The following is a 16,960-nucleotide window of genomic DNA, read 5'->3' on the forward strand; positions in this document are numbered from 1 at the left end:
TTGGCGAATGGTCAGTAGCACTGTAACAATAAGGCATGAGGGTAGATGTGCCTAAGGTTCCTGGCTTCTTATATTACTTCACACCAGCAACAGCAACTGAGCTTATGAAGCGACCTAATATAATAGAGCAAACCGTGGAGAGAGAAATGCGAGGCAAAAGGTATATTAGTGACTAAATCATTGGAGCTTCACCCGTGATATGGAAAACACTAGTGAAATACATATTTTACGACTACTACAGGCCGCGCAAATCGCGTTTTTCACCAAGTTTTACGCCACTTCACGTAAACCGGGTGAAACTCCATTATAATATCACAGAATGTATACCGAAGATAATAATGATTGTTGGTAAATGTAATGGAGTTTCACCAACCTAGTGATATGAAAAACATATTTCATGGCTACTGCGTAGTGGTGAATATCGCGTCGTATTTCACGGAGTATTACACCAGTTCACGTAAAACGGGTCGTGAAACTCCAATATAAAATATCAGAATATAAGTTGATATTTTTTCGGTATGTCTTAATGCCCCTTGAAGTGTATCATGATCTGATCGACTGTCAGATCATTGGAAATTGTGTTCGTGATAAATCTCATTTAGTATTCGGATATATGTTCGCCGCTTTCCTCAACTGGGTTGAGGAGTTCTCTCATTAAGTATAGGAGTTTACATATGAATTCGGGTAGAAATGTACAGAAACCACGAATAAATTTTCTTTGAATTTTCATACTATCATCAACACATGTAGTTGACCATGTGAATATCCTGCTTTCCCCCGACATCATCATCATCATCATCATCATCATGTAGATTGCGATTCTTACGTATATTCCGTTCCCTGCGGAATAGAGTTGTTCTCGATGAAGCCCGTGATGTGATTGTGGCCAATGAGGAAGACAACACAAGCTCGGCGTGCACTAAGCGTGATAGCCTATTTCAGTTGACTCCAGCAGCAGCAGCAGCAGCAGCTCCGAGTCTCGATGATGAGTGAGTGAGAATTACTCAGTGTTGGAGGAATATATGTTCGCGTTCCTCAGCTGAGCTCGGATGACGTTTACACACGAATTCGGGTAGAAGTGTGCAGAAACCAATAACAATTTCCGCAGAATTTTACTAATTGTCACCAACACGCGTAGTTGACCATGTGCATAGCTTCCCTACACGGCTTGGTTCGTATACTGGAGTTTGACAACCCGTTTTACGTGAAGTGGCCTAATACTCTGTGAAAAACGCGATATTCGCGGTGATATGCAGTAGTCGTGAAATATATTTTTCACTAGTGTTTTTCATATCACTAGAGTGGTGAAACTCCAATGATTCATTATGGATTCCATTTCAGATTCGATGCGGTTTCAGAGCGCCGATCAGCAGTGGACAGAATGACGAACAGAATGAGAAGGTCAACGCGAATGTCGCGCCGTTTGGTAAGGAGTAACACACCGTTCAAACTGTTTGAGTATGTGATGAGAATATTGGAATGTGTGCAGCAGTGTTGGAGTAGGAATATATGTTTGCCGCCGCTTCTCTCAGCTCAGCTCGGGAGTTTCTTCGTTAATCATGGTGGTGTATATACGAATCAATGAGAATTTCACAAAATTTCACATGTAGTTTACCATGTGCATGTTACTCCACACTAGTACACATGACGCAGAAAATGGTGTTAATAGTAATAGATTCATTCTATGATGGTTGCTTCTTATCACTTGAATAACTGATGGTAAACCTCAGCTCCATCGGGGGTAGAAGGTAAGCTAGCTCAGGACGACACAACACGCCCAACACTATCTAGCGTGCTTTAACATATGAGGAATACCACGCTAAGAGGGGGGGGGGTTGGATCTCAACTCTAGCTCTTGTTATATGTTGATGACCATCTAAACACACAGTTGTTGGCCATGTGCGAAATGAACGCTGAGTAATACGCGTAAACGGCAGTGTACGTAAATACGTGCACATAAGAACTTCAGGGGCTTGGCTATGACATACCTAGTGATATGAAAAAATAGTAGTGAAAAACATATTTCCCGACCACGCCATATCGCGGTTTTCACAGAGTATTGCGCCACTTCGCGTAAAACGCGTGGTGAAACTCCTTCATTCGTATCCCAACCATTCTACGTGCTAAGAAGGAACGTTGGATCTCAACTTTAGCCCTACTAATCAACACAGCACGGAAAACGGCTGATGCCTTTTCTTGAAAGAGTTCATGTAACTCGTATTGCTGGTTTCGATTCCATCTCAGCACGTTCCAGGAGTATCAGAACTTGTTTTCAAACTATACGACATTGATCGTAATGGTAAACTCGAGAAAGATGAGTTAAGACGCGCTATAGTAGCGCAAGGGACGAACGTTGGCGATGCAGAAGTAGGTTGCCACCAGTGTTGGAGAAATATACTTTCGCTTCCCTCACCTGAGCTCGGGAGTTTTATATACTAATTCTAGGTGTTATCACATAAATTTGGGGAGAAATGTACAGAAACCAACGAAGATTTCTCCATAATTACCTCGGAATTTTCATGTTGTCACCAACACATGTAGTTGACCATGTGCATATTCTCTCACACTGGTTGCCATCATTCGCCATCCGGAAAGTTTTCCTCACGTTATCGTAGTTTCTTTCTCTTGTTATATAACTGTGTTTATCAGTTTTGGAATATATGTTTGAGTTCGGTTTCCTCATTTTTTATAGAAGTTTATATACGAATTCGAGTGGAAGTTTCCATGAAATTTGAAAATATCACTAATGCACGGTGTTGATCATACGCACTCAGGTGGTCGTGACTGACTGGGTTGATATATTCGACGCTCACGGTGACGGGTGTTTGAATTTGAGGGAATTTAAGAATTTGATGGTAAGGCTTTATCACGAGTTATTAATTCAACTAGTTGTGTTGAGGATCGTTGCTCTTCGAATGCCATATAAGAGGACTTGTAGGAAGAACTGAACAATCTATATAATCAAAAGTAGAGCTTCCTGATGCGAGGCTAAGATATACGCTAAGGCAAGGAGCCAGAGAAGAGGAGACAACTCATACAGAAACGACACAATACTTGATCGTTAATAATCGTCATCTATTAAAAACATAATTTTTCACGTTTACCTTGTGGGAATTTGATGACCAAATTCTTCCTGGTGAAAGAATTATAAAGTTTTCTGCAATTTTCTTGATGAAAAGCACGATACTTATCAACTCAGTCGAGTATGTGATAGCTCAGCAGTATATCTAAGCGTGGCCCACTACTTAGCGTAAATTCCCGAATATACCTAGAGAAAACGATGCACTCCATAATATATATGTATCGTGTGCGAAGATATATACAAATTTCACATTCCTGAAAAGGAAAAAGAGGGAAAAGTATATACGTATACATATGTAACTTTGACTATTAGAGTTATTCCGTTGTACGACAATGCTCTCAGTCGTGGTGAGTTCTGAGCTTACTTTTTTTCTTCATTTTGGTGGCAAATCTCGAAAAAAAATAATGGTTTGACGGGATATTCATACACACTCTGAATAGTTAGTGAGCTGATACCATGTGAGGGAAAATATGCACATGGTCAACCACATGTGTTGGTGACGATAGGGAAATTCTTGGAGGAAACTTATTATTGAGTTCTGTACACTTCTACCCTAAGTGTTGTAAGTGCGGAAACTCCCGAGCTCAGTTGAGGAAAGCGGGTGCATATTCTTTCAACACTGGTTGATATATGGCTCTAGTAAACTGCACCGCGCTGCCTTCAATTTGATCAGTAGGTAGTACTCGAGTATCTGGAGTCGTCCTTTGATGCTCCAGCATGCCGTCAGTGGTTGGCAAGGGTGTTCAGAACTACCCCTGAGGAAGAGGTCACTTCCGAGATGTTTAGAGAAGGAATATTTGAACAATTAGCAATCTCCTTGCGAGAATCTGAGGTGGGAAAAATATGTGTTTTGGTGACAATATGGAAATTTCTGAAAAAAATATGCTTTGTTCCTCTACTGCAGAAACCGACAAAAAATGAAGTTCCATCTTCATAATGTGGTGAGAAACTCCTGAGCTCAACTGAAGAAACCAAACAAATATTCCTCCAACACTGACGCTGCTATCGTGGTAGATCGCCATGTGTCATACATTTCCTCTGGAATTCTCAGGTGACTGAATTTCTCCGATCTGTTATCACCGCGGAGCGCTGTAGGGTAAACGACTGTAACGAGCCCCCAAAGGTAGATGCTGAGATTAGACAAATCAACAAGTGTCGTCGTTGTTAACTTACGAATAATACGGTAATCATGTGAAGGTGACGATATGGAGATTCTGAGGAAATTTTGGGAAATTCTTATTGGTTTCTGTATACTTCTACTCCCATTTGTATGGAAACTTAACGAGGAAACTCTCGAGCTCAGCTGAGGGAAGCGAGTATATATTCCTCCAACACTATTCAGGTGTCGCTATCAGCACTGTCTTGGTGGATAGAACGGTATTCTGGCGACTTGACAACGGATAGTATTCTGGCTAAGAATAACAGTAGGGACAATCTAGGAGGATCGATGGGGAGGTGGCGAAGGAATATTCATGCACGATATCAAACTGTTTGTACGCGATTGTTCAATTGAATCACGCCGTGCGCAACATGATGTCTGTGATTTCTGCCTTATTTACGATGTCTGTTGTGTTGCTAGTCGGAACTTCTGAGTCGCGTATTCGCCTTGCGCGGTACGTTCTGTGGGTGACATCCCATCTTGTTGAGAATACCTAATATCACTCACGATTTCGTCTATTAGAAATATTAGAATAATAGATGGAGACAGTAACAGAAGCACACAGCATAGTTCTTAGACATCAGATAATGGATTAGCATACCATAAGGTCAATGGTGTAGGCCATACGATAAGAAGAGCTAGTGGGCAGCTACTGCCCTTATTGTAAATACTGAGGAATTTGGTATAAATTACCGAAATGAGTTCTCCTGGTACTGGGAGGTGGTATGATATGTTACATATCATATGTATTGTCAGAAAGATGTACAGTGTGAAAGTAAGGGGAGGAATTGATACTACTGGGCCATCAAGAGAAAGACGGAACGATTATCTGCGAGTTCGATTCTGGGCACGGGTACTTTTCGAGCTTTTCTCCTCCCACGATCTCACATATTTGCAGCAATGTTATGTCTTGTTGGTTTCAACAACATCTTAATGGCACCGCGGTACCCTCCTAGTGGCGATAGGACATAACATTACGTTGATTGAATCCGATGTTGTTTATACCTTCTTAAAGGAGTCTCGGGTGAGTTTTTAAAAGTAACCAGAAAGCTGCACGTTTTCCTTGATTACATCCTTTTTTTGGTCCCATCAAGTCGTCAGTCAGCGATGCACAACTCGAGCACCAATTGAGTTCAATTATGAGAGGTTCACAGCAGACACCGCCTGGTCATGTGAACGCCCCCGAGTCGACATGACCACCCAAATCTGATGAGTCACTGATGCTGAGAGTCTCGGAATTAAGCAGTGCATTCAGCATGTTACTAGAACACTAATGTTACGTTCATCAAAGTGTTAGCAACTCGGTAACCGATATCAGCTTCTGCGGATAATCTCGTGCGAGTCGCTTTTCATAGAAGGGTGGGAAGGTGGCATCGGCCAGTGAATGCTATCATAGCACGACCCTGCATTGGCTGTCCCTGACAGTCTTGTGAACATCTCCTCACTGCTCTCAGCAATGGCTCGAAGTTGAGAGCTTAATTGCACAGGTTAGAGTCGATAGAATGGTGAAGGCACATGTTCGAGTTCGAAGCCGCTGTTCAGTCTTGAGGAGACTCGCGAGAAAGCTTATATTCTTAATTGCCGCATTGTACTTCGCTGTTCATGACATTCCTCTTTCCCAACAGCTTATTCTACAAGTCCCCTCTATTTTACAAGAATCGATATCTCCCGTCATCTATCTAGAGTATATCGCCATCCAATGTAATCGTTTGCAGATTCACTTTACTACACTAGGGGACGGTAGGGAGGTGAATAAACCTATTGCTGATCGTAAGTAATCGTCATTCACTAGTCGTCACTAGCCCGAGGGCGAGACTAAACGCCGATACTATTCGTATCATACGATCGTTGTGAGTTGATATGATGGTAATGTTTCGTTTGCTCATCTCCTCACTATTCTCAACGAAAAGCCAATAGCTGCATGGAAATGCATTCAATAGTAGAAACAGTTGAAGTCTATGCGATTCACAAGATGCTTTAATTCAGTTTTCGTATCCATGGCGCCTGCACAGAACTTCTGCAAATTGCCGAGGAACTCTTCTCGTCTTTCCATCACGGCACGTTTAAACTCAGCAGCTGTGGCCTCGTCCATGAGTGACATTCTAATAACAAAGACACTCGAAATTTCAAGCACTCAGTAAATTCAACCATAAAAGTCTGTGTATTGCTAATAACAACCAGGGATCCACGTAGCTTTGCTAGATAACACAGAGGTTGATAACAATGGGGAAAATGATGTTCCTAATGTGGTGACATTCACACGGGAAACCAATCGAAGAATGTGTTCCTAGGCATGTGAAAAATTGAAAAAAAGGTTTTCCCAGGAAAATTATAAGTTGAATAATTTCCCGCTGCTCACTCATTCCCATCAGCTTCGTGACTAACAACAGCACCCGAGAGATCGCCATATATTCGTTCTTGTAGCGTCGTGAATCTGCTATTAACAATGAAGCCGCGAATACGTGACCTCAACCGTACTGGTATATGCCATTGAGTAATTCGTTCAAGACGTCGAACACTTTCATTTGCTTCCTTCCTACTGGCGTATCGCCGTGATTCAAAAAGTGACCGCCTGTTAGTCGCGTCAGATATTCTGAATAGCAAAGACGATTTCCGTCACGCGCCACAAAATTAATACTCCATCACACCTTCATGCAGTCGGAGGACCCTATCAAGATCAGCTTCTTGCTGACCAGCAAGAGACTCCAACGAGTCCCGCAGTTTCTGCCAGGCCGTATCGATGACGTTGAATCTGAGCTTGCTCACTGCCCCTCATAATGCACATCGATCAACTCACGCGAAGAATGATCGGAGGTGCTCAACCAGGTGCCACATCTCGTGCCGTAATGCGTTACAGATGTTCAGCAGATGAACAACAACACCAACACTGTCGGTCGATAGCGATGATGACGGTTGACCTGTGAGGGAAAATATGCACATGTCAGTAAACCATGCATATTGAAGACACTATGGAAAATCCCGGAAATTTTTTTGGGAAATTTCGTTACACTTCTACACTCACTCGTCAATTCTCACACTTTGTATTGGAAGAAACAATGACGTAGTACACTTATGAAAAGACATATATTTTTATGACACTTTTCAACTTGATAGCATTGCACAATACTGGTGAAAAAGTAAAAACAATTCACCTTCGCTCCGCCTCCTCCTCTGCTTTCCTCTACTAACGACGGCCTGCAGTACCGTACGATGAGCTATCATTTGCTGGCTCCAAGCTGATGATAACTGCCTCTCCGCACGATGCAATCTGAAATGCACTAGTGTGAGTAACACGACCACTTGATGTTATACTATTACACTGGTATTATAAGAAATATTGTAAGAGTTTCATCCGTTTTACGTGAAACTCGGTGAAAACGCGACGATTAAGCATGCTTTCCACTAGTGTTTTTCATATAACTAGGGTGAATTTCCGGTATCATGGCGGACCGAGCGAAGCGAGCGGAGCATATACCGCAAGAACAACAGGCACTTTCGCGTTGTGCGTGCGTGCAGAATTATTCTGGCTTAACTACGGAGCGTAGGAAGCTACCAGATAGATCAACCGACTCCTCTATATGCAGAGGCTTTGGAAATCTGGTTCATGCGAACAGCTCGAAGAGATATGCACGAAAAACTTTAATGATGGAGAAATGTCCTATTCGGGGATCGAACCGGGGACCTATGTAGAATTCATTGATTGAGTCCATGGACGTGGACTCAATGAGCTCCGCCCCTTCGTCACGAAGGCCTAGTGATAACGCAAGCGTGGGAAAATATGCGCATCGACAACTTCATGTGTTGGCAACAACATGAAAAAGTTGGATAAAATTTTGGGAAATCCTTATTAGTTTCTGTGCATTTATACCCTACTTCGTATAAAAACTCCAATACTTAGTGAAAACCCCCTAAGCTCAGCCGAGGAGAGCGGGAAACATATATTCCTCCAAAATTGGACAACCATAATCACCATTCACCCACCTCCAAGAAATGCTGAATAATTTCCTATACCTCTCCATCGCCTCTTCGTGTAGTATCACCGACACCGGCTGAGTCGCGATGTAGTCCAACGAGAATACTTCCCAGCCTGATAACAACAGCGACCACTACTTCACCACCCAATGCTGGGAAAAAATATGCACATCGCAAACTACATGTGAAAAATTTTGAGGAGATTATTGTTGGTTTCCGAACACTTCTACTCAAATTCCATAGCTAGTAAGGGAAAAACTGCTCAACTCAGCTGAGGAAAGCACACGTATATTCCTCCAACACTGTTTTCACCAGTGTCACTGAGCCCTGATTTTTCAAGGCGCGCCGTAAGTCTATTGTCAAACTCCTCCTCATCTTGCTGGTCGTAATTGCCACTTGCACTGCCCAACCTTTGTAGACGCAACGCGTGGTCTGTGAGGTCCCGGAACGTATGGACTCTCAGTACTGCCAGAAAAAACAACAATCAGAAAATTCCAAAAAGTTTAACAAATTGAAACCTTGTGCGCGTGTGGACAGTTGTTCGCTCATCAAGTCGAGTAGGTGGCCCACGAAGTCGCCTTGCGAGAGTAGTAAATATCTGGAATAATTTTGTGGCGCGTGACGAAAAATCCAAAATTTTCCTCTACTTTTTCACCGCCAGTAAATGATCCTGCAAGCGATACTTATTCATCATCAAATTAAACACCAGAGAGGTTTCCCGCCGATAAGCCTTCTGAACCTATAAACATGAAATCGATTACCAGGGCGCGCGCTTTTTACACACCATGTTAGTAAGGCTATCAGGGTCAGTTTCTTCCTGTTGTATCTGCTGCTGTTGGTCACTCAGCCAATCGCCTTCACTACAGCATTGGCGTACAAAGTTGATCGATTTACCCGTAACAAATATCTAAATTTGAACAGCTCTAGCGGAGCGATGCAAATTTTCATCTCAGTATTTATGACAGTGAGAAAATTCTGATACAATTTTGCGAAATTTCATAATGATGGAGCTTCACGACCCGTTTTACGCGAAGTGGCGTGATACTCTGCGAAAAACGCGATATTCGCGGTGATATGCAGTAGTCGTGAGATATTTTTCCACTAGTGTTTTTCATATCACTAGGGTGAAACTCCAATGTACTCAGCTGGGGAAAGCAAACAGATATTTCTCCAACACTGCAGCCCAGTATAGGGAAATTATGCACATGCTCAACTACATGTGTTGGTGACAATATGAAAATTCTGGGAGGAAATTTCGGGAAATTTCCACTGGTTTCTGTATATTTCTACAACCAAAACTCGTACAATTCGCGAGGAATCTCCTCAGCTCAGCCGAGGAATGCAAACGCTGCTCACCTTTAACGCCACTTCCTCACTGATGAGGGCCGGCACTTTATCGAAGTCTATCGTAAATGCACTTGTCCAAATATCAGACGAGTTGTTCTTGTTATTGTTAGAGGCCTGCCTGGCGCCCTGTATAAAAAAGTCCTCTTCGTTTCCCTTCATAATGCGACCTTCAGTCTGAAAAGCAGCACACAGTAGTGTGAGAAATGACACGAATAATACAAAGTTAATAATACACTATCATAAAATCCAACATTGGAGTTTCACCACCATAGTGATATGAAGAACATATTTTACGACTACTGCATATCACCGCGAATAATATCGCGTTTTTCACCGAGTTTTACGCCACTTCACGTAAAACGGGTCGTGAAACTTCATTAAATTAAAACGATTCTACCTACCCGATGAAGCCTAGTGAAAAACTTATTTCAAAATTGCTTTCACACAAACCAATTGTATTATCGGTCGGAAAAAAACATATTCACATGGACTATTACGCCACTTCACGTTAACGGGTAAGTAAGATAAACACTTATAGAGTTGAAAAAAAATCAATAATTTCCGAGCTGATTTCCACGTCAATATCAAAGCAATTCAACCTACCAGCCAAAGGCGTATAGTCGCCACCAACGGTTGAAGCGTTTGGGAGACGATGTCGTCGAGAACACTACGTAGAGATGTACACCTTCTTGCACACACTGAAAAGGAATGTGCATACAAAAATTGGAGTCTCACCACCTTAGTGATATGAAAAACACTAGTGAAAAAATATTCCACGACTACTGCATATCACCGTGAATAATATCGCCTTTTTCACATAGCATTACGCCACTTCACGTAAAACGGGTTATGAAACTCCAGTGAGTCTGTTAAACCATCACAATATTCACGATGATATGCAATAGTCGTGAAATATGTTTTTCATATTACTAGGGTTAAACTCCAATGTTGAATCCCAACCCATCAAAAGTTGATATGCGAATTTTCAAACTTCAAAAATTCTCCCAAAAAAACAAGTTCCATATGAAACTCCATACGAACTGCATGATCAAATTACCGTTGGTCATTTCGGCGGTAAATTACAACATATACATAATCGATCACCAGGGCGCGCGCTATTCGCCTCACCTCCATTAGCAGGACGAGAGTCACGAAGAGTTATGATGTCCGAAATCATCGCTCCGCCGTTGTTTTCCGACAAACACACTTGCGTCAACCTAACAATACGAACCAGAAGTGTTGCTGGGCGTAAAATACAACTCGTAAGAGACTTCTGATAATCAAAGTTACGCACGCGCCATCAGAGTTAACTTTTTCTACAGACCGATTTCCAAGCGAAAATTTCGAATATAAGCCCCTCTTGTATAGCTATATTCCATGAAACCTGTCCTCAGTCGATTTTCGGAAGAAAAAAATTTTATGGCACTTTTTTGCACCTGTCCGACCCCGATATTAAACCTGCGCCCTTCGAGAGTAATTTAATCCACAACACAACAACTGGGTAATTCACGTACCGTACATATTGCAATTCTCCTTCTGCAGTAACAGCTTTCCCAATCAGCATTATATTTTCCGAAGAGGTACATTTTACAACCCCTACAGGTGATGAGATTCAACTATCGTCATTGACCGTGCGGGAATATATGTTTGCTTTCCTCACCAATTATAGGCTTTCTATGTGAACTCAGGTAGAAGTGTACAAAAACCAATAACAATTTTTCATATTGTCACATATTGTCAGCATATTTTCCGCCACTGCGATGAGCAACGTCCAAAAAAATGCAAAAATATACAACTACATGTGTTGATGATAATGTGAAAATTGCGTGAAATTTTTTGGAAATTCTCATTGGTTTCTGCTAAATTTTCCCCCAAATTCACATAAAAACTCCCAAAATTTATGAGGAAACTGCCAAGCTCAGCCGAGGAAACCCAACATTGTCGTCACCTCTCCAGAGCTGCTAGCTGTCGGCCAGGCTGATACACCCAAGCTTGTAAATGCTGCAGTGTCCACTCTTGCCCGCTCACACGAGACTCCAACGTTACTGTTAATCTACAAAATCGTCATTAAAAAAACTTCGCTCCGCCCCCGAGTTTTTCCCAATACGGGAATAAATGCATATGTCGGTGAAAATATGATAATTTCGAGCAATTTTTGGGGAAATTTTTGTACCCTAATTCGGATTTGTATTCCCATAATCAGCTTTGGAAACTCTTCTGAGCTCAGCTGAGAAAAGCGGCGAACATATGTATTCCTACCCCAACACTGCTGTTTTGCTCACCTATAGTATTCCATCAACCTCTCCCTTATCTGTGTTGCGAAGGCGGCCGCTGTGGGGGACGAATGTGCATGCGTGCAGATCGATTCATCGTCATCAAGTAGACGATTACATCGCTCAAGTAGTCGTCTGAAAGTGAAATTTCACCCGAAAAAATGGTGAAAATTATATTTCACGACTACTGCTTATCATCGCGACTTCACCCCGCCACTTCGCGTAAAACGCGTAAAACTCCAACAACCCTCTTCACCTGTATACTCCTCCAACGTGGCATACATCTTGACAAGCCGATCCATGCCGAGCCGAAAGCTCTATGTCTCGACCGTTACTGCTGCCGCTAAATATATAACGCTCTGTGCGGGGATTGAACCTGCGCGAGTTGAGATTGCCCGTTTTACGTGAAGTGGCGTAATACTCAGCGAAAAACGCGATATTCGCGGTGATATGCAGTAGTCGTGAACTATATTTTTCACTATTGTTTTTCATATCACCAGGATGAAACTCCACTGTGAATTTAGGTTGTATGAGTGTAATTCTGAGCGTGCCACCATAGAGAGCTTTTCTATTGGACTTTCACCACCCTAGTGATATGAAAAACACTAGTGAAAATAATATTTCACGACTACTACATGTCACCGGGAATATCGCGTTTTTCACCGAGTTTTACGCCACTCCTTGTAAAACGGGTCGTGAAACTCCATTGAATTTGTTGGAGACATTTCATTAGAAAACGATCATATAAAAAGACGTTGACCCAGAAACTAATGCGAAAAAAAGAAATCGCAAAATTCTCGAATTGTTTTTTCAATGTAAAATCGATAATGTAAAATCCATTTTTTCATTCGTAATATTAAATTACTGTAAAACTATGAAAATTGTAATTTTCGTTCATGTAAAACAGAAAAAATTGTAATTCTTTTTCATGTAAAATTGAAAAAATTGTATTTTTTTCCTTGTAAAGTTGAAAAAATTGTAATTTTTTTCATGTAAAACTGAAAAAATTGTATTTTTTTTTCATGTAAAACTTTAAAAATTGTATTTTTTCCATGTAAAACTGGAAAAATTGCCTTTTTTTTCCATGTAAAACTGGAAAAATTGTCATTTTTTGTAAAACGGAAAAAATTGTAATTTTTTCCTGTAAAACTGAAAATAAATGTTTTTTTTGTGAAACCGAAAAAGTTGTGAATTTTTTTAATGTAAGATTAAAATTGTATTTGTTAATGTGAAACTCGTTATTGCTACTAGTTTCATTAGAAATATTAAACTACCGTAAAATTTCGAAATTTATCATTAATTTTCATCACCAACACCAACCTGAAAATACTGCCGTCTACGCCTTGAAGAACGAATACTAAGTCTCGTACGAGCTCCGACTCGGTCGCCCCTGATATCACATTCATTTATAAAATCAGCTACCCCAGCAACATCACCCTTGATTTCAACAACCGATATAACTTCATTCGAAGTGTTGCTGTTGGAAGGTCCTCGAGCCGCTACGGAGCCACTGAGCATCTTTACCGCTGCTCCCTCATTGTTGGGTGTAGACTGCGTGCACGCATGCGCAAGGGCGTCCTGAGAAAATTGCAAATCGTATACTGGAAAACTTTGCACTGCGGTGCCGTTTTAACGTTGAATGCTACGACGATAGTAAGCTTTAATGGGAAATCTTAAAGTTGCATTAAGTGATTACTAATGGGAGAATTCAAGTGCAATGATTTTCAACAACAACAACAATCTGGTCGTTGTTTTGGAAAGAAGTTATGCAGTGGCAATATGTCCATGAGTTTACTTCGTCGTTGCGATAGATAAGACGTATGCCTTTCGCGAAGATACCCATGGTAGAATGAAGTAAACACCGACGCGGGTCTTAAAAAGCTATTCATATTTCATATGAATAGGATTAAGGTCTATTGTATAGTCTTGCTGTATATACTTATAAGGCTCAAAGTTGGCATCAGACGACAACAACAACATATACAACAACATATACAGCAACAACAACAACAACAACAACATATACAACAACATGTACAACAACGACAACAACAACAACGACAACAGCAACAACAACAACAACATATACAACAACATCATCATCAACAACAACAACGGGTTACCATATTCCCACACAGGTTCTCCTTATCAGCCGTCCCCGTCATCAAAGCCAGGAACCGCAGAATGGCCGGTCTTTCTTTCAGCACCGAGCCGTTTGTCTGTAGTTGCCTTACTAGCGTTTGGCACTGCAGTGAAGGGGGTAGGGACTTGCCGCCGGTACTGTTCACTTCCCCTGAGTGAAAGAGACCTCATATCCATGATCAATTTTTGTGAAGTGAAGTCAACCTACCGACACGCGTGTGCTCCCTACGTTCCAGCGTCCTGATGAGGCTCGTCAGCACCGAATTCTCAGGGATCTCAGCGATGCCGAAATCCACTTGTTTACATGCTAGAGGCGATAAGGCCCTGAAATTCAGAAGCACTGAAGGGAGCGAGAGTATTGCTGTTAATAACTCACCAATGGAATCTCTCGTTTACTCGGGCATTCCCTAGTTCATCAGGAATGCCCATGATATCGGCTACCAACATGCGGAGTATTGACGACACGTTTGAATTGTCGATGGTCATATGGTAGAGTAATGTTGAATACAGAGCGGCGGCCTGGCAAACCAAAGCACGGGGTGTTGATCAGATAGAAGACAGATTTGATCCCGATCAATCTCTATCTGAATAAAACTGCCACGTCTGTCTTGAATTCAGAGCGATGGAGTATCCCCTTTCCCCTTAGTCATTGGAAGTTCCATTGACCGAAGGGAGAAGGGAATACTCTTTTCCAGTTTGGGACACCACATTCCCTTCGGTCTTCACAACATAGAACTCATTGTTACAACGAGTGAGCATAAAGCTACCGCAACGAATGCACTTGATGCCGAATTGCATGTCGTGTGGTGAACTACTCACGGAATCGCATAGGATCAATATTCATAGTTGCAAGGGGTGTGCAATAAACCATGAACGAGCAATATATGACAAAACCAACACACAGCCTTCTTAGCTTAGTTGCTAGAGCACCCGCTTAGTAAGCGGGAGGTCGTCGGTTCAACTCCGGCAGAAGGCTTATACATATTATACATATTTCATATATTTTGTATAAGTACAAGACATTAAAATTAATTCCTTTATTCAAGCAAATCCCTCTGAGTGATATTAACTACAACACCAATCATCACGCTTCCCATTCTATTAGAGAACTGAATGAACCAATTTTATTCGGACCATCACCGGTGGTGATGATAGCGGTGATCCACCGTTACCAATCTTCATCATCTTCCATCGCTGCGAGAAAGCACTATCACTCACATTAGCTCCCCGATTGAAAAAAGTCAGCGCCGAAATCAGAAACATACTGGTACCCCACGGCCAATGAACAACACAACCAAACACCGCAGATAACACTATGACTTCATCGGTTTTCAACGGACTCCTCCGACAGACAACTCGATTCGAATATAATATGATGAAGAGTTCAAATCTTGGGTCGATGAACCGAGGTAACTTATCAACACGTATTGATCGATAATGGTAACTTCCACCAATGAGAACACCCCAAGTGTATGTACGTCAATCACAGTTGACAGAGTCAATAACAATACAGATTTGAGATGTGCACCGACCTACACCACGATGATAATGACAGTGAAAATTCGCGGTATAATGGTGAAAAGGAAATAATAATAGTTCCTGATAACATAGCTACTGGAAACCTTCATCAATCAGTATAATCTTTTCACACACGGCTGCTGCCTTTACTCAGCAAGGCCTCGCTCAGCTTCCGAACTTGATCCTGCATCTCAAGACATTGTCTCATTAATAGAGCAACTTGTGCTTGCAGTTCGTACTGATTCGGGGGAGAGTCGCCACCAGCGACCGTGCTAGCCTCGTCGTGCGAGACCATAACACCACCCTCGTTCAGAGCAGCGAGCTTCCTCAACAAAGGGTCGCTCGCACGATGACGATACGATGTGAGCGACTTAGGCATGCGAGTAATCTCCTCGGTGTTGTTGTGGAGGAAGTGAACAGCTGGAGCTTGGTGTCCATAACGAGGTATGTTTGTGATAGGACCAGCACCACCCTGCATGAATTTTACAGTGAAAAAGGCATCCTCAGCAATAGTGATGAAAATATTAAGCACCACGTAGATAAACAGGGCCAGAAAAGAGTATAAAAATACCCTACTCCCCAGCACTGAGACATCCTTGAGGTTCGTAAACGTATCATGAATCTGATCTCCATTCAAGAGAGAGAATAGAGCAGTACTTGAGTCACCCAAGCTGACGAACCAATGGCTGTGGAAGCCGAACAGACATACTGCGCATACAACAAACGACAAGTAAACCGGGAAGACCCCGACTAAGAACTTGAAGATCTGTGGTATGCCATGTGCAAGTGTTGAATATAAAATATATAGAGAACGAAAATGTGCCAAATATCGCACTAGGCTGACCAAAGCAATGGCCGCACTCACGCCGAACAAATTGAGTCTCATATAAATGTCAGGCCGATCCACTAGGAATGCATAACCAACAGCGACCAACTGGATGATGTTACCAATGAGCGAAAACAGCAACCACAGATTCATCACAGTTAACTTATCTTGTACACTAGAGTCTTTCAAAAAGGTATGAATGACCTTAATACGATAACCCAAAGCTAAGACGTTCACTGCTGCGCTTGCAAGGGCACAGACTAGCATCGTCAACAACGCCCATATAGCCCAGGTGCTGAGATGCACACCAGAACAACTATAGACGTGATAGTGTAAACGCAACGATAGCTGACCATCGCCGTTCTCTGCATATGTCGGTAACAACGACCACTCTAAACACGAGTGGGAGCCCCTGTATTGCGTGTCACGGATCTTCATAGGTGTCACCATTGATGAGAACCGATCTCGTCCGAGGAGGGCAAACGTCGGGTCGTCCTCGAGAGTACTCAGCACTCTGTCAAGATGAGTAGAATTAGCCAGAGTAAACCGTACAAGATCTTTCGAGTCTTCAAACTTCACCACGAGCCTCAGAGCATCATCATTATCAACGGGGGACTCAATGAGCTCATACTGGTTCGTCG

At 42.1% G+C, this 16,960-nt stretch overlaps 4 protein-coding genes and 1 non-coding gene across 5 annotated transcripts; 2 read left to right on the plus strand and 3 right to left on the minus strand.

Annotated features, from left to right (window-relative positions):
• Positions 1 to 1,144: 1,144 nt before the first annotated feature.
• Positions 1,145 to 1,437, plus strand: Pmar_PMAR022641 (hypothetical protein; the record flags this gene model as incomplete). The annotated part of the gene is made up of 2 exons (XM_002774726.1): positions 1,145 to 1,204; positions 1,342 to 1,437. 2 exons carry the CDS (start codon positions 1,145 to 1,147, stop codon positions 1,435 to 1,437), a joined length of 156 nt encoding a protein of 51 aa, XP_002774772.1.
• A 4,723-nt stretch (positions 1,438 to 6,160) lies between these two features.
• Positions 6,161 to 13,676, minus strand: Pmar_PMAR022642 (gamma-tubulin complex component, putative; the record flags this gene model as incomplete). Its single annotated transcript, XM_002774727.1, has 20 exons — positions 6,161 to 6,343; positions 6,601 to 6,675; positions 6,720 to 6,834; positions 6,890 to 6,993; positions 7,039 to 7,159; positions 7,394 to 7,509; positions 8,223 to 8,328; positions 8,526 to 8,678; positions 8,732 to 8,811; positions 8,861 to 8,952; positions 8,998 to 9,120; positions 9,570 to 9,734; positions 10,164 to 10,258; positions 10,689 to 10,777; positions 11,509 to 11,613; positions 11,843 to 11,968; positions 12,090 to 12,209; positions 13,154 to 13,223; positions 13,270 to 13,411; positions 13,629 to 13,676. The coding sequence occupies 20 exons, from the start codon at positions 13,674 to 13,676 to the stop codon at positions 6,175 to 6,177; spliced, it is 2,214 nt and encodes a 737-aa protein (XP_002774773.1). The 3' UTR covers positions 6,161 to 6,174.
• Positions 13,677 to 13,981: 305 nt separating this feature from the next.
• Positions 13,982 to 14,422, minus strand: Pmar_PMAR022643 (hypothetical protein; the record flags this gene model as incomplete). Its single annotated transcript, XM_002774728.1, has 3 exons — positions 13,982 to 14,079; positions 14,184 to 14,299; positions 14,352 to 14,422. 3 exons carry the CDS (start codon positions 14,420 to 14,422, stop codon positions 13,982 to 13,984), a joined length of 285 nt encoding a protein of 94 aa, XP_002774774.1.
• Positions 14,423 to 14,878: 456 nt separating this feature from the next.
• Positions 14,879 to 14,951, plus strand: Pmar_PMAR022644. The gene has a single exon. It is a non-coding gene; the product is annotated as a tRNA-Thr (tRNA).
• A 669-nt stretch (positions 14,952 to 15,620) lies between these two features.
• On the minus strand, positions 15,621 to 16,586 carry Pmar_PMAR022645 (mucolipin, putative; the record flags this gene model as incomplete). Its single annotated transcript, XM_002774729.1, has 2 exons — positions 15,621 to 16,259; positions 16,338 to 16,586. 2 exons carry the CDS (start codon positions 16,584 to 16,586, stop codon positions 15,621 to 15,623), a joined length of 888 nt encoding a protein of 295 aa, XP_002774775.1.
• Between the last annotated feature and the right edge of the window lie 374 nt (positions 16,587 to 16,960).

This window comes from Perkinsus marinus (assembly GCF_000006405.1).
Source record: "Perkinsus marinus ATCC 50983 genomic scaffold scf_1104296957586, whole genome shotgun sequence".
Classification (NCBI taxonomy): Eukaryota; Perkinsozoa; order Perkinsida; family Perkinsidae; genus Perkinsus; species Perkinsus marinus.